The sequence below is a fragment of the Notolepis coatsorum genome, assembly GCF_963971535.1.
Source record: "Notolepis coatsorum genome assembly, chromosome: 2".
NCBI classification, from domain to species: domain Eukaryota; kingdom Metazoa; phylum Chordata; class Actinopteri; order Aulopiformes; family Paralepididae; genus Notolepis; species Notolepis coatsorum.
Window position 1 is genome coordinate 175,864,905 of NC_140166.1, and position 25,949 is coordinate 175,890,853.

The 25,949-nt window shown below is 43.1% G+C and overlaps 1 protein-coding gene across 1 annotated transcript; it reads left to right on the forward strand.

Moving 5' to 3' along the window:
• Positions 1-2,052: 2,052 nt before the first annotated feature.
• jade3 (jade family PHD finger 3) lies at positions 2,053-24,488 on the forward strand. Its single transcript, XM_084309094.1, has 12 exons — positions 2,053-2,190; positions 10,588-10,661; positions 11,395-11,454; positions 11,551-11,642; positions 14,120-14,277; positions 15,277-15,467; positions 16,680-16,891; positions 18,940-19,107; positions 19,215-19,331; positions 19,439-19,897; positions 20,274-20,391; positions 20,547-24,488. Exons 3-12 carry the CDS (start codon positions 11,406-11,408, stop codon positions 21,455-21,457), a joined length of 2,475 nt encoding a protein of 824 aa, XP_084165220.1. The 5' UTR covers positions 2,053-2,190; positions 10,588-10,661; positions 11,395-11,405; the 3' UTR covers positions 21,458-24,488.
• The last annotated feature ends 1,461 nt before the right edge of the window (positions 24,489-25,949 follow it).

The window sequence follows — 25,949 nt, forward strand, 5'->3', positions numbered from 1 at the left end:
CTTCAAGCATTTCTTTTGATATGGGTGTTCTCATAAGGCATTGCTGAGTTAACCATTAGTTTAGTGGTTAGATCATGATGTATCTATTTTCTAAAGGCAAGGAAGAAGATACATTTTGCCGTAAACGCTGTAAAGAAATTTTTTATCATTAGTGCTGTGAATATTTATTTATATTTTCAATGAATGTATTCGATAATTCCACTGCTTATATCTATTTTGTTAATGTGACTTGCTGTAAATGTAGTTTTATTTGAGTGACAACGAGCACAACAAATGCTTTAGGGAAAGTATCACTATAATATATAAATCATGTCTTTATTTCTTCCAAGGATGTATTTGTGTTCTTGGTCGTAGATAACTGGATTTCCTTTTGTGTACTTAGTAAGTTGTATGTTTTCCAACCATGCTGTCTAGGTGATAGTTAAATATTTTGTCAATAGCTGGCTGGGATTTTAATTTAGGAAATTCAGATTTATTTTGTTTTATACTATAAAATGAAAGTTGTAGGACACGTGTCACAGTGCTTGCAAATAATGTTAAGCAAAAGTCTCTGTTGATGACTTGAGTTTTCAGGCTTGTCCCGCTGTTCCCTGGGCCCAGGAGTTCAAAACTTATAATCCCTATCTGATTGGATCAGATTTGTATTAATTAATTTCAACTCATTATTGGGACCCTGATGTAAACAAGACAAAAGTCTTTCTCTGGTCTGCATCCCCTTAACAATTGTGTGTATTGAGCTGTACTATACCCATTCTGCAATCTGTTAATAAAAATCAATCAATAGGGATTCAATGTTTTGAATTCCTGGGCCCTGAGTACCGCTTGTTGAATTTCAATCAGTCCATTTTTCTTAAAGCTTGGCTAGGTACACTTTACAGCCACTGTTTAAAGACCTGTTTAGCCAACAAGTTGGAACAACCGGTTTGTAGAATTGGACTTAACGGTTTGGGCATGTAAATACTCCAGATTGTCTGGTGCATAGACATGGTCTATTTGGCTCAGCGACCCGGACTTGGCAGCTCTGCCCTGAAGCGGAATTAGCCCAGACTTTGCAGGGTCGATAATGGGCCGTAATGTTTTTTCACATTGCAATACGGCCCCAGGGCTAACTAATGTCTTACAGCTAAAAGTGGGCTAACCCTGATTTTGGCCTCTGTGGCTATCTAGCCCTGCTTTAGGACAGGGTTAGCCTTGACGCAGCAGGGTTAACCATACAACTCCAGAGCTGCAGTATGAAGAAGCTCATCATAGCCTAGTGCAGCAGACTCTCAACCTTGACCTCCAGGTGAGTCCTCCTTGGTGAGATGGGGTCCAGAAAAAATCCTGAAATGACGGAAATAATGTTTCATATTTATTTTGAAAGGGAAAGAAACTTCAACCCAACACTCTTTGAAGGTACTGTCAAGTCGTTGACTATTAAGTTGTTTCTTTACCCCTGGGGAATAATAATGATGATGATCATTGTTATTATTATTCTCACTCTTGTTCAATAAACAAGATGTGACTAAGCAAAACATTTTTAGTTTTTTTTAAATGCTGATGATGACTTCAATAATATTATGTTGTCACACAAAAAAATGTAAAGATCCTGGGCAGAAACGTGCAGTGAAAAGTAGGAACAAAATGATAATAATGCGTTTCTCTAAAGAATGTATTGTAGTGGGAACTTTCCACTAGTTGTGACTACAATCTCCGCCTTCTAAGAAAATCTACACCTTACTATATAGATTGATTGTAATGTACTTTTGCATTTGTAAATGTTTTCTAATTGTACAGTAATTTTTTTTGTAGAATCAAATGTAAATGCCATCACCCAAATTTGTGAAAATTGTCATCGAGTAAAGCAGTGATTCGTAATTTTGTCTGTCTATTTTCTTCCCTTTTTTATTTGATTCCTGTCGCCCACTAGCTATCAGTTCAAGCTAACACCAGTATACAAATCGAACAACCCCAAAGTGTCCGAACAGGGTGGAGTTTAGGACCGTGAGGAACGAGCGGCACAATAGAGCTGTTGTGCCGTGGTAGTGGAGAGATTGCTTCCCTAGGAAATTCCTAGTGTGTGGTAGGAAAAAAACAATACTTCTGATTAACAGGGACACCTAGGGCCTTTATTTTATATTTATGTGTCGGAGATCGAGTTACGACGACATTTGGGTGGCTGCAAGCGGCACAATACTACGTGATTCCAAGGTAAGATCCTATGAATTCGAACAATATGCTCGTGTGTTCAGGGGGGCTGTCTGGTGCCAAGATTGGCCCTGGGTGGCTTATCCAGGCCATCGGGCCTACTTCCCCTAATGCTCTTTCCCGTGTGTTTGTCCATTTGTCCCATACAACGATAGCGGTCGCCAATGCATGTGATACACGGGTACGAATACGAATACAGCCAACCGCTTTACATCCATGGATCGAACCCTCGAACGTTAGCTAAACGCTTGAGGAAGTGACATCTTTGTATGGCGGCGGTGGCGCCCATGTTTGATTTCATCACAGCGTTTTCGTGTCCAGCTGCAGCCCGCCGCTAAAGGCCTGCGTTTGGCGCCAAGGCAGCAGAAGGAAGGCAGTCGGCATGTTAATTTACACCACAAAAGGTGTGTTGCTGTTAACGTTACTGACGATAATGAAAATACGCCAGATGGAATATGCGATCGGACTGTCTCTATACTGCGACTGCATTTCTACATGCACCTCTTCGCACACAACATGGCACTCACAATGTATTATCCTCCATCTAGAGATCTGAAGATGAGATGTAGAAGAGAGGAACACCACCAAAATTAAGAATTTAAATATGTCATGGGATAGGAAAAGTTGCTATGCTAAGCCATAAACCACAGCAGTTCCAATGGGGGACCCTGATGGAAACAAGACAAACGTCTTTCTCAGGTCTGCATCCCCTTAACAATTGTATGTATTGAGCCGTACTGTATTGTACCCATTCTGCAATCTGTTAAATAAAGTTTTCATTCATTCATTCATTCAATCAACCATGTATGTCATGTATAAACGCCTGGAGCTGCCTCATCATTGACCATGAATTTGAGTGGACCCACAGAATATGTTTGAGCTTTTATACCCAAAGAGCTTCGGTGTTCTCAGCCCTGAAACAATTTGTACCCGTATCACCATTTTCATTGAGAAAAAGGTGTTGCTGATCATGTGGTTTTGGCAGGGGTCTCTGTACCAAACAAAGTTTTCTTCAGTGTGTAGAATTCTATTTGTAGGCTAGGGCATCTCTGCAGCACCACCATGCTTAGGTTGGAAGGATCTCCATAAAAGTTTTGATTGAGCGTTGACTCCGTTGAGCCTCAAATCCAAAAACTAGAGAACTAAAAGTCAAACCATACATCATCAGGTATGACGTCTGGAGCTGCTCCATAGGTAGAAAGATGGTAAATATGACCCCAAGAGCACCCAGGGGGTTCCCCTGATGTCACAAGTTTGAGCTCCCTAGTATTTTGGATTCAAGGGAGTTGCTCATGTTCATTAACTCATTCAGGCCAACAGCGCCCTCTGCTGATGCCCTTCTGGGCCAACGCTGTATCCAATGGAGAATAGGACTTATTTGCGAGTACTTAAAACATATAAAATATAATAGCAATAGATCTAAATAACACAGTGGTCGTCAATAAGTTGCATCCAGTCAACATGCACGAAACGGATAATTTTTTCATACACACATTTCCATTTTATACCGTGATGAATATCAATATATTTCTAGAGCGTTCTGTCTTATCTCAATAAACCACAGCAAATCGAGCTTAAATGTATTTCCTTAGAAATCGTGCCATTTGTCTCTTGATTTATGAATCGTTTTCAAATAAACACTAGATTATCGCTATTATATGTGTACTTAATTATGCACGAAGAGCAGCAGGGTCTGAAAAATCGGTTGTCCGTACTTTGGTCGGCGCGACCTTACACACACACACACTCCGATGGCGGTGATAGGAACATCTGATTACCCCAAGACTCGTAACATAAAGGCCTTACCTCACATCTGATGTCATGCGAAAAGATTAATCCAATTCCTGATCACCATTCCAAATATTGATCGCGTTTATTGATCCAACGTTATATCCAAAAACACATAGATCCATTCGATGCAATAGTATCCAGCTGCATCCCCGAGAAGTAAAACCTGGACCGGACTAATTTTTTTGCTGCACAGTCCCAGCCAATCCAATCCAATGATGTGCAATACCATCCGGGAGATGATAGGCGGCAGTATTTGCCCTTTGCGAGCTCAGACCCATTCCCAATGATAACGTCAGGCTGGATGGATGAAAAATGAATGGATATTGCTAATAAAATAAATATGGATTAAAACCCGGGATTTCTCGGGTTTGGCGCCCAGAGAATGGCGAGTTTACCCGGACTATCTCGGGTTTGGCCTCCAGTGAGTTAATACATGTAGCCTATATATTTGTTTTCTGAACAGTTTTAGACCACGGCGTGCATGTTGGCATGTAAGAATTCTTTAATAGGTTCTTCTAGGTCTAACAAGTAACAACCATATTTATACTTCTGTCAGTTCCTTTGATACAAATGTACTGTTGGAACAGTTGTATGCCATTATGTGTTGCATTCGGGCTTGTAGCTACTAGCATATAACCTAAACCTACCCTGCATCAGATATATATGTCTGAGTGTAGTGGTTGTCTGCACTGTCGATAACAGCTGCATCCTGTTTTGAGTCGACAACAAAGTCAACCCTGTCACGCATTTTCTGGAGTGATGATATGCAGTGTACTATAGATTATTCCCAAAATACGCAGTGTTCCCAAAATTATGTAAATGGACTGCATTTATATAACGCTTTTATCCAAAGTGCTTTACATCTTATGCCTCACATTCACCCATTCACTCGCACATCCAACAGTGGAGGCGACCATACGAGGCGCCGCCAACCTTCTCATCGGAAGCAGTTAGGGGGTTAAGTGTCTTGCTCGAGAACACTTCGACATGCTCTTCCCTGGAGAAGCTGGAATCCAACCAGGAACCATTTACGATTACCAGAAGACCGCTCTACCTCCTGAACCACAACAGTACTGTGCACATGTCATTTAATTTTGAAGGAAACTCTTAATCTGCGGTCAAGACTAGATTTAGACTAGATTTGATCAAAATGGTGGATGTCTAATTAGGTTTTCAGAGAGGGAGCCTAATTCTTGAGGTGACACATTCACGCACTGCAGGGTGTTTTTATAGTTGGATTACATTTTTTAGACAATATGATTCCTTTAATAATGGAGACATTGCCTCTGGGCCTGTTGTACTATGAAACGTGTAATTGAGGATTGAAATGTATTCCCTCAGAGACCAGAACCACAAGTGTCGTTTTCATTTTGTAGGCAAGCCAAGTTAGATGGGGGTAGTAGTAGTAGTACTAGTAGGCGTTGGGCGATATTGAAATTCCCCTACTGACTAGGACTATATTGCTTTAAGAAACACAACAATAAATTATATTGTAAGAAAATATGCATATTTTGCAGCTTTTATTTTGAAAATGTTTGACCGGAAGTCTTATTGTTGTTGTCACTAGCTTGACGCAGGTCTTTGCTGCAAAGTTAACATTACAATCTCAAGGGAAGATTCAAGATTAAAGTGTGTTATGATGGACATATACAGCCCTGTAAATCAACATTTGACCACATGTCTGGTCAGCGCATGGAACTATCCTACATGTCTGTGGTCGGTGCACAGAACTATCCTACATGTCTGTTGTAAGCACAGAACTATCCTACATGTCTGTTGTAAGCACAGAACTATCCTACATGTGACATGTCTGTTGTAAGCACATGGAACTATCCTACATGTGACATGTCTGTTGTAAGCACATGGAACTATCCTACATGTCTGTGGTCAGCGCATAGAACTATCCCACATGTCTGGTAAGCACATAGAACTATCCTACATGTCTGTGGTCAGTGCATATAACTATCCTACATGTCTGGTCACAGTGGTCACTGGTCAGTAGGGCTGACCTTCGAATTTTTTTTGGAATTCGAAGCTTCGGGCCGAGATTCGATTTTAATTCGAAGCTTCGTCAGTGCTGTAAAGTTGAAACGAAACACTTTGCTTTCATGAAATATTGTAAGCCGTCATTTGAGGCTTTATAAAAGCAGCACAATGAACACATCTGTCAGTGCCGAGTCCGACCTCATCTTAAATAACAAACAGCATTGCTTGTTGTAGTTAACAAAGAGAGGCAGAGTTGATTTTGCAAAAAAAAAATCATATTTTTATTTCTTTAATAATCGAATTTTATTTTCATATTCGAATCCCATGCCCATCGAACGAAGCTTCGAAGTATTTAAGACAGCCCTACTGGTCAGTGCATAGAACTATCCTACATGTCTGTGGTCAGTGTATAGAACTATCCTACATGTCTGGTCAGCGCATAGAACTATCCTACATGTCTGTGGTCAGCGCATAGAACTATCCTACATGTCTGTGGTCAGCGCATAGAACTATCCTACATGTCTGTGGTCAGCGCATAGTACTATCCTACATGTCTGTGGTCAGCGCATAGAACTATCCTACATGTCTGTGGTCAGCGCATAGAACTATCCTACATGTCTGTGGTCAGTGTATAGAACTATCCTACATGTCTGTGGTCAGTGTATAGAACTATCCTACATGTCTGTGGTGGTCGGTGCATAGAACTATCTATCCTACATATCTGTGGTGGTCAGTGCATAGAACTATCCCCGACTTTTCACATAAGAAATGACATAACTGCGGACATATTGCGAATTCAATGTGTCGTGTTTGCTTAAAGTTAACTTTGACTAAACCTTCTCATTTTGTGATTGTTCTGAAGAATATAGACTCAGTTGTTTGTGCCTAATGGATTCCCGTATTTTACACAGAGTAGTTTGGAGAACTAGGGAGGCTAATTGAAGCGAGAGAGACTGACTATAACGCACGATTCACGACAGGCGCTGCATGGTTAAATATCGTCCTGTAATCGGGGATATCATCCTATCGCCCAGGTACTACAGCATTCCCAGCGTATTTGGTTTGTAGTGGATAGTCTTCAACTAACACACTGCAGTGCAGAGAGAGACTCTATGTTAAGAGTACTGTTACTGAGAACACACTCGGTACTATAGTCTATTTACTGTACTTACTATACTTACTCGCTTGGTGTGGTTTACCTGTGGTCATGATTTGTCCTTGGGCTTAATGTAGACAATGTACAGTCTAATAATTGTTCAGACTGCCTGGCCAAATAGTTTTATTTTTTCTGCATATCCAGATTGTATCCAGGTTGATTTTTAGAAAGTCTGGACGGCAACCAAAAAAAACATGAAATGCAATCTTTCTTTCTTTTTTTTTCTTGGATCCCAAACCACATTTGGAGGTGGTTTGAAATGCCATTCCAAATCAGATTTATACAGACGTATCTTTTGCATCATTCGCAACACGACACACAGCAGCGGTGTCAAATCCAGAGTGAGGGAAGCGCTTCAGAGCGGCTGGATAGCAGAGAGGTATGGACATGAGGGGACAATACACCGGTCTGTGTGGAGGGGTCTCCATTTCTCATGCTTCCACGTTTGGAAAAGCCACTGTCACCAGCGTACAGTAACCTAACCTACCATAACTAACCTACCATACGTAGTTAGTGTTACTGACGCCTAGGGATGGGTACCGAATTCGGTACTTTTGAGGTACCGAACCGAAACACGTCGGTACTAGGGCTGGGCGATAAAACGATAACGATAACTATCGCGATAAATTATTTCCTCGAAATAAACATGAAACGTGGTCGCAAAGTTTCGATATATCGATTTTCCAAGCTTGGATATGAGCACGCACTAACAACCAATCGGTGAAGGAGATGGCCGAGAGCGAAGGAGACCCGCGCTGCACCTCTGGGTAGAGAGGTAGGACTCACTCAACAACAAGGCTTGCTAGTAGGGGTGGGAATCACCAGTTTCATCATGATACGATACGATATCGATTCTTTGGACAACGATACGATATTTGCCGATATCACAAAGTCTCTCACGATACAATACGATACGATTAGATTCAGGTGCCTGCGATCGATATGAGATGATATCATATGCCCATTTAACACAATCAGTAACATTTAGATCAACAAAAAAAAGGTAATGAAAATATCATTTGACATTTGTATTTTTGAGCTCTTCCAGACATTTAAAGGAAAATCAATCTATTGTTTTTAATACAAATAGACCTCCTGTTCACTGTAAAGTGCCACGTTTTTATATATTGAGCTTTAAACTTTAAGCTAAATTTTTTGGAACTCAAAACTCACAACCTCCCTCTCCCAAACCGTTCCTACAACAATTTGTTGATGTTGCATGATCATGTATATCTACATTTATTATGTATTATATTGTTTATGTTTAAATAACATTTAAACATCAAACTCCTCTGACCTCATCTGGTCTTTCCAAAGACGCGCGCACACACACACACACACAGAAAGGGATAATGCTATGCTGTAACATCTACACACACGGAGCTACTGCTGTTGTTCTTGGGCGGATATGAGACTCGCCACAGGATTTTCAAAATAAGAGTATCGATATGAATCGATCTTATTACATCGATCCGATTCGATTGTTGATAATTACATCGATGTATCGATCTGGATCGATGTATCGTCCCACCCCTACTTGCTAGGCTAATTAGCTTGCACGGCAATGTTTTATATATTTACGTGCCGAGTATGTGTGTGGCGTGAATTCTGAGGCCACGTTTATAGTAGTGTGGGTATACAGTGGACGTCGTTTCAATATATTGTGGCGGAAGAGAGTATTTTAGTGTCATATTTAGCACATTGGTCATGGAATACACCGCTTAGAAGCAACAGGCTGGCTAGGTTAACTAGCTTGCACGGCGATGTTTTATATATTTACGTGCCGAGTATGTGTGTGGCGTGAATTCTGAGGCCACGTTTATAGTAGTGTGGGTATACAGTGGACGTCGTTGCAATGTATTGTGGCGGAAGAGAGTATTTTAGTGTCATATTTATTACATTGTCATGAGATATTCCGCTTGTCGGCTAACTGCTAACGTGCGCGGACTGATGACGACATCAACTCGACTCGAGACATTCGCAGCAGCATAAGAAGTTAATTAAACTTGACAGACATTATATCGACGATAATTATCGATATCGAATTATATGAAAATAATTTTATAATTTTATCGCGATAACGTTTTTAGTCATATCGCCCAGCCCTAGTCGGTACTACAGAGTATCGAATCAAGTGAGAAACCGATTTTTTTTTATTTTTTTTTTAAACTTTTTTCTTTTCATGTCAACGTTCACACGCACAATATATGCTTACCTAGGATTTGACTTGATTCAACAACAAAGCAGTCGGAGCAATGACAAGCCGAAAACTGTCGAAATTGTAGTTATTTGAAGTTTGGATATTTTCTTTTACGACTGAGGTAGGTAAATTAAATTTCTTGAGACTAAAGTACCGAAAAAAGGTACCGTTGGGTACCGGTATCGATTCACAGGTACCGGTATCTGTTCAAATGTGAAAGGTACCCTGTTAGTTACCACAGTCAGCAACCCATGCAGATAGGTTGTGGCGATGTCTGGGACACACAAATACGGTCTGATCACTAGCAAATAACAGTGTGGACACTGGACAGAGAAACAAATTAGATTTGAGAAACAAATTAGTCTGAACAAAGCCTTGGATAAATGCCTTCGCAACCTTTCCTGCTATGTGAATTTGTGTTTTTCATGAGCCAGCATACTAAGCATAGTATGAAATGTGTGTCAATGCCATGCTGCTTTTTTTTCTCCCTCCCTCCTCCCCTCATGGGGAATGTAAGGCACGTCCTGTCTGTTGAAACAGAGTAATGTATCTGGGTGTCTGGAGATTATGAAAGAGTGTTAATGGGGGCCTTACATTTTGCCCCTCCCCCCCACACTGTTTATGGTAGTCTGATCAATATATCCAATTCATATTGACATCACACAATGTCAATATGTCACCAACCATGTTTGCAATGTAGTCTAGACTTGTTTAATTATTATTATTAATGCATCCAAATGAATGCAAAAGATAGAGAATATCTAAGTACATTAGTCATCAGTGGGATGTTGAGCCTGGGAACAAGGAGTGCGTCTGAACATGCACAGTAAAAGGATGCTTTGACCTAATTGGTAAAATGACACAGAAATTCATCATATTATTGAAATATCTGGCATAAAAACCACAATATGATCAGTCACATATTTTGTCCATACTGTGCAGCTCTGCCACAAGTTCACCTGAAACCTTATTAAACCTCGGCAGCGACATGTCATTCTTACAACTATTAGCCGTCTCATATCGTTGGTGTTCTCATGAATTATAATGGTTTCCCGTGTAAAGGCCCGGACTTAACCTAGTGTGTTATCAAAGGGAGACCTGGCCGGCCACAGAGGCATAATAAATCATTGTGACACGTTTTCAAGCAGTGTTCTGCGGCCATAATGCTGTGATATCCAGCAGATGCCTGGTTTGAGAGCGTTAACGCATCCTGGACCACACAGTGAAGGCTGACTCCCTTCCATTTTCTATCACCCTGTATTTACAGGTACGAGAGGAGGTTGTCGGGGGTGGTGTTGATCAGAAGAATCCACTAGCATGCTCTTCGAGTTGAAATTTATGGTGAGTGCGGCTAATCTTCTGACCAGACAAAGGCCGGTCTGTTTCGTTTGACTGTGGTGGTCCTTGACTCAACCAAAATGGCCTCTTTCTCTCTCTCTCTCTCTGTCCAACAGGTCTTTTTGAAATAATTATTTGTATGGGGTTGGAAAACACTTGACATTCCTCCCTTTACTATTTTGCATCCTCATAATTGTTTTGTATGGTTGTTCCTCGACTGAAGACCTTCTTACTTAAATAATAGTTATAGGACTTATAACAAAAATAAATTGTCATTTTTCTCCCATCACTCATGTCGTCATGCCAGTTCTATCCCTGGTCATTGCGCTGCCCATCAGTAAACCGTTCGGACTAATTGATAATCCTAGTTGATTTTATCGTAACATTTGAAGTGTTTCCCCTCATGCAGAAATAATTATCTCTTTTTAATCTATTGCTTGTTAGAGAAACATTTTCAGGAAATTCAACATGGGGAAAAGGGGGGGGGGGGGGGGTGACCTATAGAGGTGCTAGTCGCACCTTAGAGGAAAGAACCTGATGAATTTACTTACAACGGCTTGGTGAATGGAGACCAAACCACTGGACTGAGAGAGTGCAGCCCTGTTTACCTGCTTGATTGGACTATTTACCTGCTTGATTGGACTGTTTACCTGCTTGATTGGACTGTTTACCTGCTTGATTGGACTGTTTACCTGCTTGATTGGTTGTCCCTGACTCTGCTTGTTGTCCCTCGCAGGATGCTACAGGATGAAACGTCTTCGGTCCTCAAGCAGCAGTGACAGTTCTGACAATGAGAGTGAGTGGCTTCTTCTCCCCAAGACTCCAAAGCTGCACAGATATCCAATTTTAACTTGTCACATTCGTTACTTTAACACCCTTTGTTGATATCTAGGTCCCTCTACCTCCTTCTGCTCATCTAACAAGTATGGAAGTAAGCCTGGAACCCCTGGAACCCCCGCCTCCGTGCCCAAGAAACCGGCAGAGGTACGTCTGGCTTACTGGGCCCCCGCTGCTAAAAAGCTGTCCTGCATTTTGTTTTTATTTTTTTAACCCTTTCACTGCCACACTACCAAATGGTTAACCCTTTCACTGCAACAATACAGAAGGTTAACCCTTCCACTGCCACACGACAAAGTGCTAACCCTTTCACTACCACACTACAGAAGGTTAACCTTTCACTACCACACTACAGAAGGTTAACCTTTCACTACCATACTACAGACGGTTGTGGTAGTGAAAGGTTAACCTTCTGTAGTGAAAGGGCTAATGGGGAATTGCACCGAAATGTACTTATTAATTAGCTAAACAAGTAATTTTCATGAAGGAGTTTCCTTATATTAAACATCTAAAGCTATGAAAACTAATTCTGGGATGTTTAAAAATATGGTATAGGAACATGGCTTTGTTTGTTATCATAGGATTGCATTTTCCTTATCTTAATTATATTGTTTACAATTATTTATTCATTTTATTTTGTTCTCATTCTTTATATTCAGATAAAATTGTATTGCTTATATTTACGTCTTTCTGCTATTACCCAACCAATACCGGTACCCCTCCCCATGCTGCTATGATGCCCAAATTTCCCCAAGGGGATCAATAAAGGAATATCTTATCTTATCTTGAAGGGGGTCATAAACCAAAGCCCACAGAACAACAAAAGAGTCCTATTTATTTGCAAGACCTTCTTCAAAGAATGACCAGGTAACAAGTGAAGGCAGCTGTGTATTTCTCCTTGTTGACCTAACGTATCTCAAACCCCGCCTCAATCTCAACTGATTGGAGGATCAAGAAAAGAGGGCTGAGATTGAGGCCATGGTTAGACTAGTGTATTTGTGGCGTTTTTTTATACGTTTTTGAATACGTTTCATGTCCCTATTACACAGAAATGCTTTTTTTTGGCGTTTTTTTGTGGATACGGCTGAAACGCAAAATTGTGTTTGCGTTTTGGAGAAACGCTAAAAAACGCGCAGACAACAGCGTGTAGTCTGCATGAGCCGTTGTTGCGAAAACGCCCATGCGCAGTAGATACCATCTGCGTGCCCTTCCGGTGACAGAGAGCTGTCCCAAACCAAATAGCTGCAGCTACTATGTGTTGTCAAGTTATTGTTATAAGGACCCCAGTCCAAGCTACAACAGTCTGCATTCCCTTAACAATTGTTTGTATTGAGCCGTATTGTATTGTACCCATATGCAATATGTTAAAGAAAGTTTACATCCATTCATTCTGCTAGCATTACCGATTGGCACTGCCACTGGATAACATGAGCTAGTGTTAGCTATCAAACCCTGTTAGCTCAAAGCTCCTCTTTCAACTTAACAAGCATTAAACAAAATGGCCCAGTCATCTATTCACCTTTGTTTAATACACACAGCGTTGTCTCTAATGTTATCTAACCACCGATAGCTCCCGATATCATCAGTTTGGTGCTGGCTAAGTAGCGTGAGCTAACGTTAGCTTCTAGCCACAATGCTATACTGTTATAATAGCAAATTCCATTGACGTTAGCATGCAGCTAACAATGCTACCGATCGTTTTTTAGACTAAACTATCCGCTCTTGGTGGTCACTTGTGTTAATGTTAGTTTTGTTTCATCAACAAATGACAGGCAGAACACACAGTGAATGTATTCGTTTTGTTTATTGCACTTTTATTAGGCTTTGCTGAAAAAGAATTGCTGCATTGAGTAAATAGGCAAGATGGTGGCGCGGCATAGGCGCCTGCCTTATTGACATTTTCTTTGCACATTCAAGTTCTGATTGGTTGAAATTGCCTTCATGTTTGCCACCTACTGCCACCTACTGCTTTGGCAGTGTACTACATCAGTGTGCTCGGGTGACAAAAACGAAAAAAAACGAAAGTGTGACTCGAGGCGCACGACGTCGCGGCGAAACGCATATGACAATGATACGAAAATGAAACGAAAGGTGTAACCGCACCCTGAGTCAATTGCAGAACCGACAACCAAAGAGTGCATTTCGGTGGAATTACCCCCTTATTTTATAAAAAAGAAAAAATCAAACGTTACATTTCAAGAGCCGCTTTTTGTTACTCAAATCAATTGAGCGTTATTTATATAACACATTTCATAGTACTATATAGCACTGCTTTATGAACATCAACAAGAAAGTATTTAATAGATAATGACTAGATCAGTGATGATGATACAGAACATAAAATGATATACAAGATATAAAATATACAAGATCAAAAAGAGTGATTAAGTTAAGCTGTTAAATTGTACCTTTATTAATCCCCTTGGGGAAATTCGTCCTTTGCATTTGACCCGTCCTAACTATTGAGGAGCAGTGGACAGCCACACACACAGGGAGAACATGCAAACTCCACACAGAAAGGTTAGACCCCAGGAACTTCTTGCTGTGAGGCAACAGTTACTGACCACCGTGCCCATCGCTAGACACCGTTTTACATTGTGTGTTGATGACCTCTCTCCCCTCAGGTGTTCAGAAAAGACCTGATCAGTGCTATGAAGGTACCGGACTCTCACCACGTCTCCCCAGAGGACTACTACCTGCTGGCCGACCCCTGGAAGCAGGAGTGGGAGAAGGGGGTTCAGGTGCCTGCAAGCCCAGACACCATCCCAGAGCCCTCCGTCAGGTAAAGCTGCTTAGGACACTTATGCTTTTTTCCCCCTTTCCATCAACACTGTTGTGCTATTTTGTTTCTATACTTACACAAATCATATTTATTTGTAAAGCCTGCAAACGCACGTTAATGTCCCCATGGGCTGGACAAGTCTTCTTTAACTCTTAAGCCTATGGGCCCCTCCTGTCACTCTTTAAGTATTTGCACTATCAAGAAAAGCTCAGCGCCGTCTGAAAGCCAAGGAGCTGAGCTTTCTTCACATATATGGCTTATTATGGTAATCCAAAAACTGCGGGTGTTATTGACTGGAAGTAAACGCAGGTAGAATTCTACCTGCTTCAAGATCAACCACCAAGGTAAAATTCCGCCTAGACAAAAGTGAGTAAAAAGGAGCCTAAGAAGAATAAATCTAAAAGGCCAGGGTTCACAAACTGTATTGCAGTTGCATAATAGTTCCAAGTTCAAAATGTACATGTGCGAAGTTCAAAATCCAATTTTTTGTTTTTCTTGTGTAAAACAGTTTGATACACACTCAAAACATCCAGTAAAGTTAAAACAATAACGGATATTTAAAGCTGAAGTAGTTCTGAAAAAAGGGTGAAAAGCACTTACTCACAGCACATTCTCTGACAATTACACAGCAATAACAACTACATATACCCAGGCGGACTGTTTCAGGCTTAGGTTTAAAAGACAGGTCAAGAAGAAACATCATAATAAATCAAAAACAAAAAAAAACATCATGAAATCCACAACAACACTCCCAGACATACCCCAGCGAAGGTAAGAAAAAAACTCACTAAAACCCTAGTAATAGGAAAAAGCACCACAGGCAATGTGGAGGAGAGAAACCTCAGAAGGTTCCTCACACAGCTGCAACTAATCTTCTTTTAGTTTTCTTTCTGTGATTCTGCATTCCTCCAGTGATAATTACAACCTCATTCGACAAGCCAAGGAGCTCCGTCCAGATGACTGTTTCTGACCGTCTTGTCGGTGTGTTTTCTTCTTCAGGATCATTGCCGAGCGGTCGAAGGAGGTGCTGTTCTCCAGGCAGAGGAAGTACATCCAGTGCTGGGGCCAGGACGCCACGGAGATGGGCTATGTCAACATCAAAGAGCTGGCAGAGGCCATGTGTCGCTACGACCTGGACGACATGGACATCTTCTGGCTGCACACGCTCAACACAGAGCTGGGACACATGGGTAAAGCATGAGGGTTTCTCTTAATTGTTGGGAATTAAAGTGAAGCTTTTTAATAATATATTTTATTTGTATGGCGCTTTATAGTTGTGGAGCAAATAATCAAAGCGCTACATTTTAAAATAACTAAATTTATTTTTTATAAAATAAGCAAGACTAAAACTAGTAAGGAGTAAAAAGAACACTAAAACTAGTAAAAGAGTAAAAAACATAAAATAAGAAGGGCTAAAACTGGTAAAAGAACATAAAATGTGTGGAGCTAAAACTAGATAAAAATCAACAAAAGGCTCTATTAAAAGATGAGTTTGAGGCCCTTTTTTAAAAGCATCCCCACAGTCTGGTGCTCTCAGGTGGTCAGGGAGAGCATTCCACAGACTGGGAGTGGATGAGCAGAAAGCCCGATCTCCCATGGTGCAGAGTTTGGTCCTTGGGCGCTGGAGGAGGTTTGCCTTTTGCTCACTGCTTTTGCCTTTTGTGAAAGAAATTTATCAAACAAAAAGGCACTCCACATTCCTGGATCCTTTTCAGGTGCCGGTTTTTCAGTTCTCAAAATTCAAATGCCAGATGTGAGATCATCGCACACCTTTGTAAATAATAATAATAATAATTCATTTATTTTATATAGCACTTCTCAATGACCCGAAGTCGCTGACAATAGGCAAAAGAAAAACAAAGAAACATAGAACCACAGGGAACAATATGAATACACAAGAACAGAGAGCCATGAGTATCGGACAACAAATACACCAGTCAGGAGGGCAGGCAGTCGGGAAGTAAGTAAGGGAAACCGAGGGGCAGGAGAGGAGAGAAGGGAGGGGCAGGAGAGGAGAGGGGAGGGGCAGGAGAGGAGAGAAGGGAGGGGAGGGGCAAGAGAGGGGAGGGGCAGGAGAGGAGAGAAGGGAGGGGAGGGGCAGGAGAGGAGAGAGGGGAGGGGCAGGAGAGGGCAGGGGCAGGAGAGAGGGGAGGGGAAAAGGGGGCGACAGGTTGGAGGAGGGTGGTTATGGGTAGGGAAGGTTAAATGCTAGGGAGAACAGGTAGGTTTTGAGACAGGATTTGAAAGTGGAGAGTGAGGGAGAGTCTCTGATGATCTGAGGGAGGGTGTTCCAGAGTCGGGGTGCAGCAAGTAAACGTTGCAGGCGAAGATGCTAAACGGGGTCTAGTCTCTGGAGTTGTTCTCATGGTGGGTTTGTTTTTGTCTCTTGTCCCGTCCTGAAGGGGAGGGGCCTCTGGATGAGCTAACGATGGAGCGAGTCATGGAGGCCCTCGAGAGGCAGTGCCACGACAACATGAACCACGCCATCGAGACGGTGGAAGGGCTGGGCATCGAGTACGACGAGGACGTCATCTGTGATGTCTGCCGCTCCCCCGACAGCGAGGAGGGGAACGACATGGTGTTCTGTGACAAATGCAACATCTGTGTGCACCAGGTAGGAGGAAGAGGCTCTGTTTTGCAAGATTGTGATGTTGTGAATTATAATACTAAAACGAAGAGTTTTCACTCTGCAATTATTTTGGTAGGGACAATTTGTGTTTCCGTGGCTTTGGTAGGGATATGTCCAGGGCTTGACATTAACACCCGCCCACCCGCGGGTAGAATTCGGCAGTGGTGTGTAACTCCGTCACTCTTACCAGCCACTTTGGCAGGTAGACCGTGCAGCGTCACCGTTTTAGAGTCGTAGTGAGAAGAGTCTTTCTCTCTCTCTCGGAACGCAGTGCATGCTTACTTGCGTCGCCCGTAATGAGAGTCTATCTCTCTCTGTCTCAAGTAGCCAAACTTTACACTATAAAAACAAACTGGATATTTTGTGTGTGTGTGTGTGTGTGTGTGTGTGTGTGTGTGTGTGTGTGTGTGTGTGTGTGTGTGTGTGTGTGTGTGTGTGTGTGTGTGTGTGTGTGTGTGTGTGTGTGTGTGTGTGTGTGTGTGTGTGTGTGTGTGTGTGTGTGTGTGTGTGTGTGTGTGTGTGTGTGTGTGTGTGTGTGTGTGTGTGTGTGTGTGTGTGTGTGTGAGTGTGAGATTTTTGGCTGGTGAAAATGCTGAGTGGCTAGTGACTTTGGAAAACCACTAGCCACAGTGGCTGGTGAGCCAAAAAGTGAATGTCAAGCCCTGGATATGTCCCTATATGAAACTACACCTATGTGTGCATCATTTACCAAATTCAAAGAAAACATTCATCACTGCTGGATGTGTACCTCACTATCAGCTTCAGGCATCGTCATGTGTTGGTAAAAACAAAACATCTGTTCATCTGGCCTCCGTGGCTGAAACGTGTTTCCTCTGATCCTTGTTTTTCACAAACAATGAGATATAGAAATTAGGATTTAGAATTTTTTTGCAACAGTAGAATGCTACATTTGCAGGAGGTATAGCAGTTGTCTGGTAATCCAGAGGTTCCCTGGTTCGATTCCCGGGCAGCATGTCGAAGTGTCCTTGAGCAAGACACTTAACCCCTAATTCAGCGGTTCTCAAACTACAGGTCGCGACCCAAAGTGGGGTCGCGGGTAGGTGACAGTGCGCATTGGCCAAAAAAAATTAAAAATATCAAGCGAAAATCCGACGAGCCCAACTCGGATAGAGTTTTCCACCTGGCAGCTGTGTGTATTTGCCATGTCTTGCCCCTTCATCAACGGAGGCCACACAGTATTCCAATACACATCTCACTACATCCTGCGCAGGTCTAATCGCGGAGCGGAAAGTGCAGCGACGTGTGTGAGGGCTGCCGAACGTTTAGGATTGCACATCTCACTACATCCTACGCAGGTATATAGTCGCAGAGGCCACAACAATACGTTGAATCTGGAACTACAAGGTTGGGACACAGACCTGTTTGGACTCAGCTAAAATGGAGAGTTGGATTAAAAAAACTCCGTTAGTGGCACTCCAGGCTCATCAGCAGATATTTTGGGGCGTTTACTCAGCTTGATGGCTTTTTGGAGGAACATAATGTAGCACAAAATGATTTGAAGCCCATTATCTGTAGCCACATAGAAGGGCTCATTGAACAATTTCTGAACTATTTCCCGAAAGAGCATGAGCAATTTGGACAAATGGATCCAAGATCCGTTCATTACGCATGACGCAATGGCTGAGCAGGAGGCGCAAATTGATCTTTCTTGTGACGAGCTACTGAAAGTCAAGTTCACTGGACAGGCCCTTGCAAAGTTCTGGATATCAGAATCCGGATTTCAGAGTAGATCTCCATCTCTTTCTCAGCACAACGCAGCCACATATCATGGAACTGTTCAAATGTACAAGCACACCCTTCCCATTAAGTCTCGTTTTAGTTTATTATTGAAAAGCGCATGTGTTAACTTCTGGAAACATATTTTGGCTAAATATGCCTCGTTTTATAAATGTGTATACAGAAACAAATTGTAAATCCTTTTGATAAAACTGTTATATAAATGCACCATTTACCATTCATGTCTAGAGTTGATGGTAACCGTGGTCTAACCCTGCCACTCGCTCCCCTCTCAGGCCTGCTACGGCATCGTCAAAGTGCCTGTTGGGAACTGGCTGTGCAGGACCTGTGTGCTCGGCATCGACCCGCAGTGCCTTCTGTGCCCGAAGAAGGGCGGCGCCATGAAAGCCACGCGGGCCGGGACCAAGTGGGCTCACGTGAGCTGCGCCCTGTGGATACCAGAAGTAAACAACCACCTCCAGAAACCTTCACTTGAATCTTTTTCACCTGCTGTGACCGATTTCTACCGTAAAGGACGTGTGGTGATTAAATGTTTGGCTCTTCCGTGTAGGTGAGCATCGCTTGTCCCGAGAGGATGGAGCCCATCACCAAAGTGTCCCACATCCCGCCCAGCCGCTGGTCTCTCATCTGCAGCCTCTGCAAACTGAAGACGGGTGCCTGCATCCAGGTGAGCGTCCGGCTGGAGCTACGGAGTGGTCGTATATCTGTCCGGCGATGCGGCTGCGTTAGAGCAGCTGCCAACTATTGATTTTTCTCCTCTCTCTCTTCCCACAGTGTTCTGTGAAGAACTGCACCATCCCATTCCACGTGACCTGTGCCTTCGAGCACAGCTTGGAGATGAAGACCATCCTGGACGAAGGCGACGAAGTCAAGTTCAAGTCCTACTGCCTGAAGCACAGCAAGTCCAAGGCCGGGGAGACCGGCCTGAGCCCGGCACGCGCCAAGCCCCCCTCCGAGACGGAGAAGGTGGGCCAGCGGGCCCAGAGACTCAAGGAGCTGGAAGAGGAGTTCTACACCTTGATCCAGCCTGGGGACCTGGCGCTGAACCTTGACCTCAGTCAGCAGCTGCTAGACTTCATCTTCCAGTATTGGAAGCTTAAGAGGAAAAGCAACTTCAACAGGCCTCTGCTGCCCCCTAAGGAGGAGGAGGAGAACCTGCTCCTGCAGCCCCGGGAGGACAGTATACACACGCGCATGCGCATGTTCATGCACCTGCGACAGGATCTGGAGAGGGTGGGTGCTTTAGTTGTCATAGAAAACGCAGTTCTCCCTTTTCTGTGCGTAGGTACCTATAGGGCTGGGCCGCGTGGAAAAGAAATATCACGATATTCAAGAAGCCCTCGATATCGATGTATCTGCTCTGCTCGGGTTTGGGAAATCACATAAGCCAATCAATTGAAACCGTCATTTTTTCACATGACATTTTAAAACATTTCAGAAATTATTTTGTGAGAAATGTTACTTATCATTTGCTTTTTAAGAATTGATTTAAACGGCAAAATTGTGTATCACAATTCTCAAGAATTTGATTTACATCTCGGGTACCAAAAAGTGTCTCTTTAACTGACCGCGTTTTAACTGTATTTGGTTGTCTTTATTTACAATGCAGGTAAGGAACTTGTGTTACATGGTGAGTCGGCGTGAGAAGCTGAAGCTGTCGCAGAGTAAAGCCCAGGAGCAGATGTTCAATCTACACGTGAAGCTGATCAACCACGAAATCTCAGCCGGTAAGCCGTCCAATTAACATTCAGCTTGCTGATCTTTTCCTCCCGTCACAGGATGCTACGGAGTGAGGAACGTTCCCGCATTGTGTTTGTCTTTCCCAACTTTGTGTCGGTTGCATTGTAGTCGAATCCTGAACGGTGCCGTCTTCTCCCTGCAGGTCTCCCCGTGTCGGTCCCCGTGGAGAACACGCTGTTCCGTCCTCCTCCGAGGATCACCCTCAAGCTGAAGATGCCCAAGGTCTCCCTGGGGAACGGCAAGACCGGTTCCAAGTCGGGGAACGGGCCCCTGTGTCCCGACAACAGCGGGAACGTTCACGAACACAGTAGGGGCGGGTTGGGTCAGGGCAAGCCTCAGCTCCACGGCCACGGCATGAGAGAGGCGCGCTCCAACGGCCTGCTGTCCTCCCCTGCCCTGCTGCCCTCTTCCGCCCTGCTATCCTCCTCCGCCCTGCTGTCTTCCTCGACCCATTCTCGCAGAGAGGGCGGTACAACCAACAGCCCCACGCTGCCCCTCAAGCCAACTGGCAAACCCTTAGCTCTACACGCTGCCCTCCACGGCCATTCATCCAACACTAATGGCAAACTGGACCAAGACAGGGCATGTGTTGCCAAACCCAATGGCCTCGTGGACAAGTTTGTGGCTCAAAAGGACAGCTCCTGCCAAACTCCCATTGAACAGGACCCCTCGAACGAGGGCTTGGGGAAAGGCAGCCGGTCAAGCAACTTCCGCAAGTCCACCATGGAGCACTTCAGCAGGTCGTTCAAAGAGGCCACCGTCAGCCTGGTACGGACCACGGAGGGCTTGCGGGTCTCCGACAAACTGTCCATCCGCAAGGGCTCGGGCAAGGACCGGCCGTGGGCAAAGCCGGCGTCCGAACAACCGGGCGGCACCCGGCCTTACCAGGAGAGCGACGGCTACTGCCCCGACCTGGAGCTCAGTGACTCCGAGCCGGAGGCTAAAGGGAAGCACCAGAGGCAGCTCAGGGTGCCGCAGCCGGGAGGCGACTACCGCAGGGGGGCCAGTCGAGGGAAGCAGTCCCAGGGTTCTAGAAACTCCGTACAGAGGTGACAGCCATCTCTGCGGCTCGCCCCACTGCCCCACGCAGCACCCCACGTCCCTCTCCGGCCGTCGTCATAAGTGCCAGGAGATCTCTCTGAACTCGTCTCATTTGTTTGTCCTACTCGCCGGGGCACACTTTAAGAGACCAGAGCCAAGCCAAGCCCCGCCTCCCTTCCCCCCACTGTGAGGTCTGCTGAATATGAGGGGAGGCTGAATATGCGACACGAGAAGAGAAGAACAGATGTATGACATCATCTCGAGGGGGACGTCATCTCGAGGGTGACTCGTGCAGATAATGCGTCCCCTGTGTTGTCATCTTTCTCCTGTGAGGTTTGACAGGGGGGACCCTGCGCCGTCATCTGAGATTAACATACTTGCCCGTCTTTTCTGGCTAGCATTACATATATACTCTGTCTGCACAGCTTTGAGTTTGTATTAAGCAACTCATTTCCCTCACACACACGTCAAACTTGCCTTCAACTAGTATTGTTGTACATAGTAATTATCTGGAAGGGGGGGGAATTATTGGAATGTAAATAATTGGCTTATGTGAATTCAGTGGCTAAATTCTATTGATTCTTATGAAAAGAAAACACAGGAATCAAATATAAATCAAAGCTGTGATGTGCAGGTTGTTGTGAAATCTAGCATCTTCTGTCCGCCTCCCCTCCTCTCTCTATCTCCCTCTATCTCTCTCTCTCTGTTACAATTAGCATGCTTTCCACAGAGGGGAAAAAGGTCTGACTGCTGAAGACCAGATTTCTTCTTTTTACAGGTCTAGCATTTGCCAAGTATGGGAGTCATTTTGTGTACAAAGTTAAAAAAAGAAAAAGAAAAAAAATACATAACATCTTTTTATATGTAGGAATACTAATTCACTGTATTAGTAACTTATCTGTTTTCCAGGCTATAGTCACCTGTTGCTTATCCAGAGAATAACTTTAATTGGAAAGGTCTTGTGTCACAGTGGATGAAAATGGCAAGTTTATATATGAAAGAAAAAGCATAAATACACTCCCTGATATCAGTTTTAGAGAAGTAACTACGGTAATCTGATTCTGTATGATGAAAGCGTAAAAATTTAAATACGGAATACTTACAATGTAGGATCTCTGGTCCGGTCATGTGATTATTATTAACATCATTATGACTTAAGAGAAAAGAGTCTCCATTAAGCAGATGATAGTTTGTTATTATGCACATGTAACTACTCGGGCTGTCCTCCACTGAAGACGTTGTCAGTCGACTAATCCATTAGTTGATTTGATTAGTTTCCAAACATACAATCCTGCAGAAGGGGAATCTCTAAATGTTCTGCTTACCAGAAGTGTGCTTATCGTTTTCCAGGATATAACTCATTCAAAATGGACAAAAGCATAAAACACACTACTAAATCGACTAACAAAAATCTTGGTCGACAAAGCGTTTGTATCCTGCCCGCGTCGTGGTGCCCGTTTTACCCTTCTCCGTCACCCAAGCAAGGTGGGAGGAGTTTCCACCGTTTACTTTAGGTGTAAAAGGAGAAGATTTACGAGCAAGCTGCCATGTTTTCTCCACTCCAAACACATTCTAGTGAAACCTTGAGGTGTAGTAATGGGCTAGTTAATGTTACTCTCTCTGGCAGGTGTCTGAACATGTTTTTTTTAATTACTATTTCCAATCAACGGCCTGCTGTATTGCATAGCAGCAACGGGTAGTAGTACCTCTGGTAACAGCGGTACCTAAAATCGGCACGGGTACTGCAGCCTGGCACGGTTGGTGGTGGCCCTTTTTGCGGGAGTGTGGATTCCCGCATGGGGTATCCACGTTTGCGGTAAGGTAGCGGGGGAAGCGCCAGGAGACCAAACCGACTGACTAATGGACTAAGAGGGGACAGCCCTACACCACCTGGATCTGAACCATATGTCTCCCACACGGGAAACCAAACCGCCTGAACCCCTGGCCAAGGGAGATATTGGGCTTACTAGGTCTCAGGCAGGGCTGTTACACAGAGACTGGATCTAACGGGAGATGGTTTAAATTTCAACTGTTCACATGGACACAATTGTATACGTATATTTACTGTTAGTTGCAGATACTAGTTAATAATAGAACAGCTGGGTATAAGAGTATGTATAATGAATGATGTTGATGCCTAAATATGACTCCTGTCAGGTTCGGTCAGCGTCAAGTGTCAGTCTTTTCTGGAACTTACAAGCTTTTAAAGTGGTATTTCACGTTGGTATAATATAAACCCCTTTTTTTCACCATTACTCACCTCGACATGACTCCATGAAGAGTCGGCCCCCAACATTAGCTGCTCTCTTGGGACGTTTGTTCACTTGTGGCATTGACTTGTTTATTTGACCCAATAAACTAAAATATTTAAAAAAAAAAGTTAAATAAACGACACAAAAAATTACTACCACCGCCATCACCTCAGTTTATTTGGTATGTGTGTGTGTGAGGTATTCAGACAGACAGACATCAAATTCGTTGTCCCGATAGCCAGGGCAGCCATTGATGGTGGCTGACCTCATGATGGGCATCCGACATGTGCCAAAAACGACAGATGTTACAGTTATACCAAGATGAACTGCCACTTTATTATACAAATCCAACCATTTTGCTAAACGATGGCCATTAGTGTAGTAGATCCTGAATGCTGATAAGGATTCATTGTTGTTCTTGTGACACCCCTTGTATTTCCTGCTCTCTGGCCTCAACGGAGCATTAAGTAGGGTATTTATTACACATGCAGTAGCTGTGCAACACATTCCTCTGTGCAGCATGAAGGAAATACTGTTTTGTATTCGTTTGTGTTCGATGGACCTCCAAAATTACCTTTTTTGTTTTGTTGTTGTTGTGTTGTACTGTTCTGCCAGCAACCAATGGAAAACACTGTAACGATGTAAACTGCAAAATAAGTGCATACTATTCTTTTAGACCAACCCCTTTAGGAAGCCAGGTTTTACACTAAAGTACAAAGACCTATGTATTTTCAATCTTGTCTTTTTTTTTCTTTGGAAAGTACATTTTTCAATAAACTTTGAAAATGCTGTATTTGTGTAATTCTTTTCGATGGTGAGTGACTAACTGACTGACTCCCCATTGTTGAAACACATGCGTGCCTAGTCTTGATCTAAGATATAATCGATGATATCCATAATGGGAAACACAAAATCCAACACAATGCAAACGCTTAGAAATACCATAGTAGTACTTTATATACCGGTATGCATGTTCTTTTTTTATATATACAAAATCCTGAAACTTTTTTTTTTATGGTGCCTATGTCGATATCACCAATCAACCACTAGATGGCAGCATTGCATAAACCATCACTTGAGTGACAAAGCCACAGCAGCCGCATAGTATTGTTGCACTTTAAATAGAAATTGGCCACACATACCTGTGCTGTATATTAGAACCGTTTGGGCCACATCTATTCTGTATATTAGAACCGTTTGGGCCACATACATTATTCAAGTTCAAGTTTGCTTATTTATCACAACAGAATACTTTATGATGAAATGCTTGTTTCTGTATGAGCCCCTGAGAGTACATACAGTATAAAAAAAAAAGTAATTAAGAAGTAAGTAAAGGCATGTTCAGTCAATATACATATATACAATAGAGTCAAATGAGTAACAGTGGGGTATAATGCAGAAATGAGATGAGGTACAAAACTTAGGGTAGGGTGCAAATTAGGTATGAATGTAGTGCAAATCTCTTTAATAATAGATCAATATAAAGTGAGTAGTAAGGTGAGTGTTTGTTTAAAGTGGGTGTGTACATGCTGATGTATGTGCAGTGAGTGTAGATGATGGGTTGTTACAGAGTCATTGAGCATCCTGATGGCCTTGGGATAGAAGCTCCTTCAGTCTCTGTGCTGGCCATGAGACTCCGGTAGCACTTGCCTGACCGCAGCAATTCAAAGAGGCAGTTGTATTGGGTGACTAGAGTCTTTGATTATTCTCTTAGCCTTGGCCCTGCAACACTTGTTATAAATGTCCTGGAGAGTGGGAAGCCCACCTCCAATTGTGTGTTCGGCTGAACAGGCCACTCTGAAGTCTGCTGCGGTCTTGTGCAGTGCTATTCCCAAACCAAGATAACTGTTTAGATTAGAACTGTTTGGGCCACATACCTATTCTTTTAGTTGACTTTTAATTAATGTTACTTATTCTGTCTTCCTACAGGATAGGACTCTGCGTTGTGTTGTTGGATGTCGAAGTAAAGTCACTAATGAAATCTCCCCTTGAGATAATATACGACACACAGGCTCCCGATATTCTCTTTATAACAGGTCTATTGGCAAAAACAGCTAAATTGTTACAATTAAGTTGCTGTCAGGTCCTCTCTGTGTGAGCTGAATACCGAAGAAGGTGAAGATCCTCTCTCCCTGGCATAATATGTCCCTTTGTTCTGCTTAAGGTCCAAGTGAACTTATAGAATTGTTTTAATGGTTTTATCTTCTAAGAAAACGCTACCCAAATCTTTCAATACTGTATATTAGAACTGT

Coding starts and splice junctions, on each gene's coding strand:
- jade3 (XM_084309094.1), top strand. CDS start 11,406: ATGAAACGTCTTCGGTCCTCAAGCAGCAGTGACAGTTCTGACAATGAG. Junction 11,455..11,550: donor TGACAGTTCTGACAATGAGA/GTGAGTGGCTTC, acceptor GTTGATATCTAG/GTCCCTCTACCTCCTTCTGC. Junction 19,898..20,273: donor TGCGACAGGATCTGGAGAGG/GTGGGTGCTTTA, acceptor TTTACAATGCAG/GTAAGGAACTTGTGTTACAT.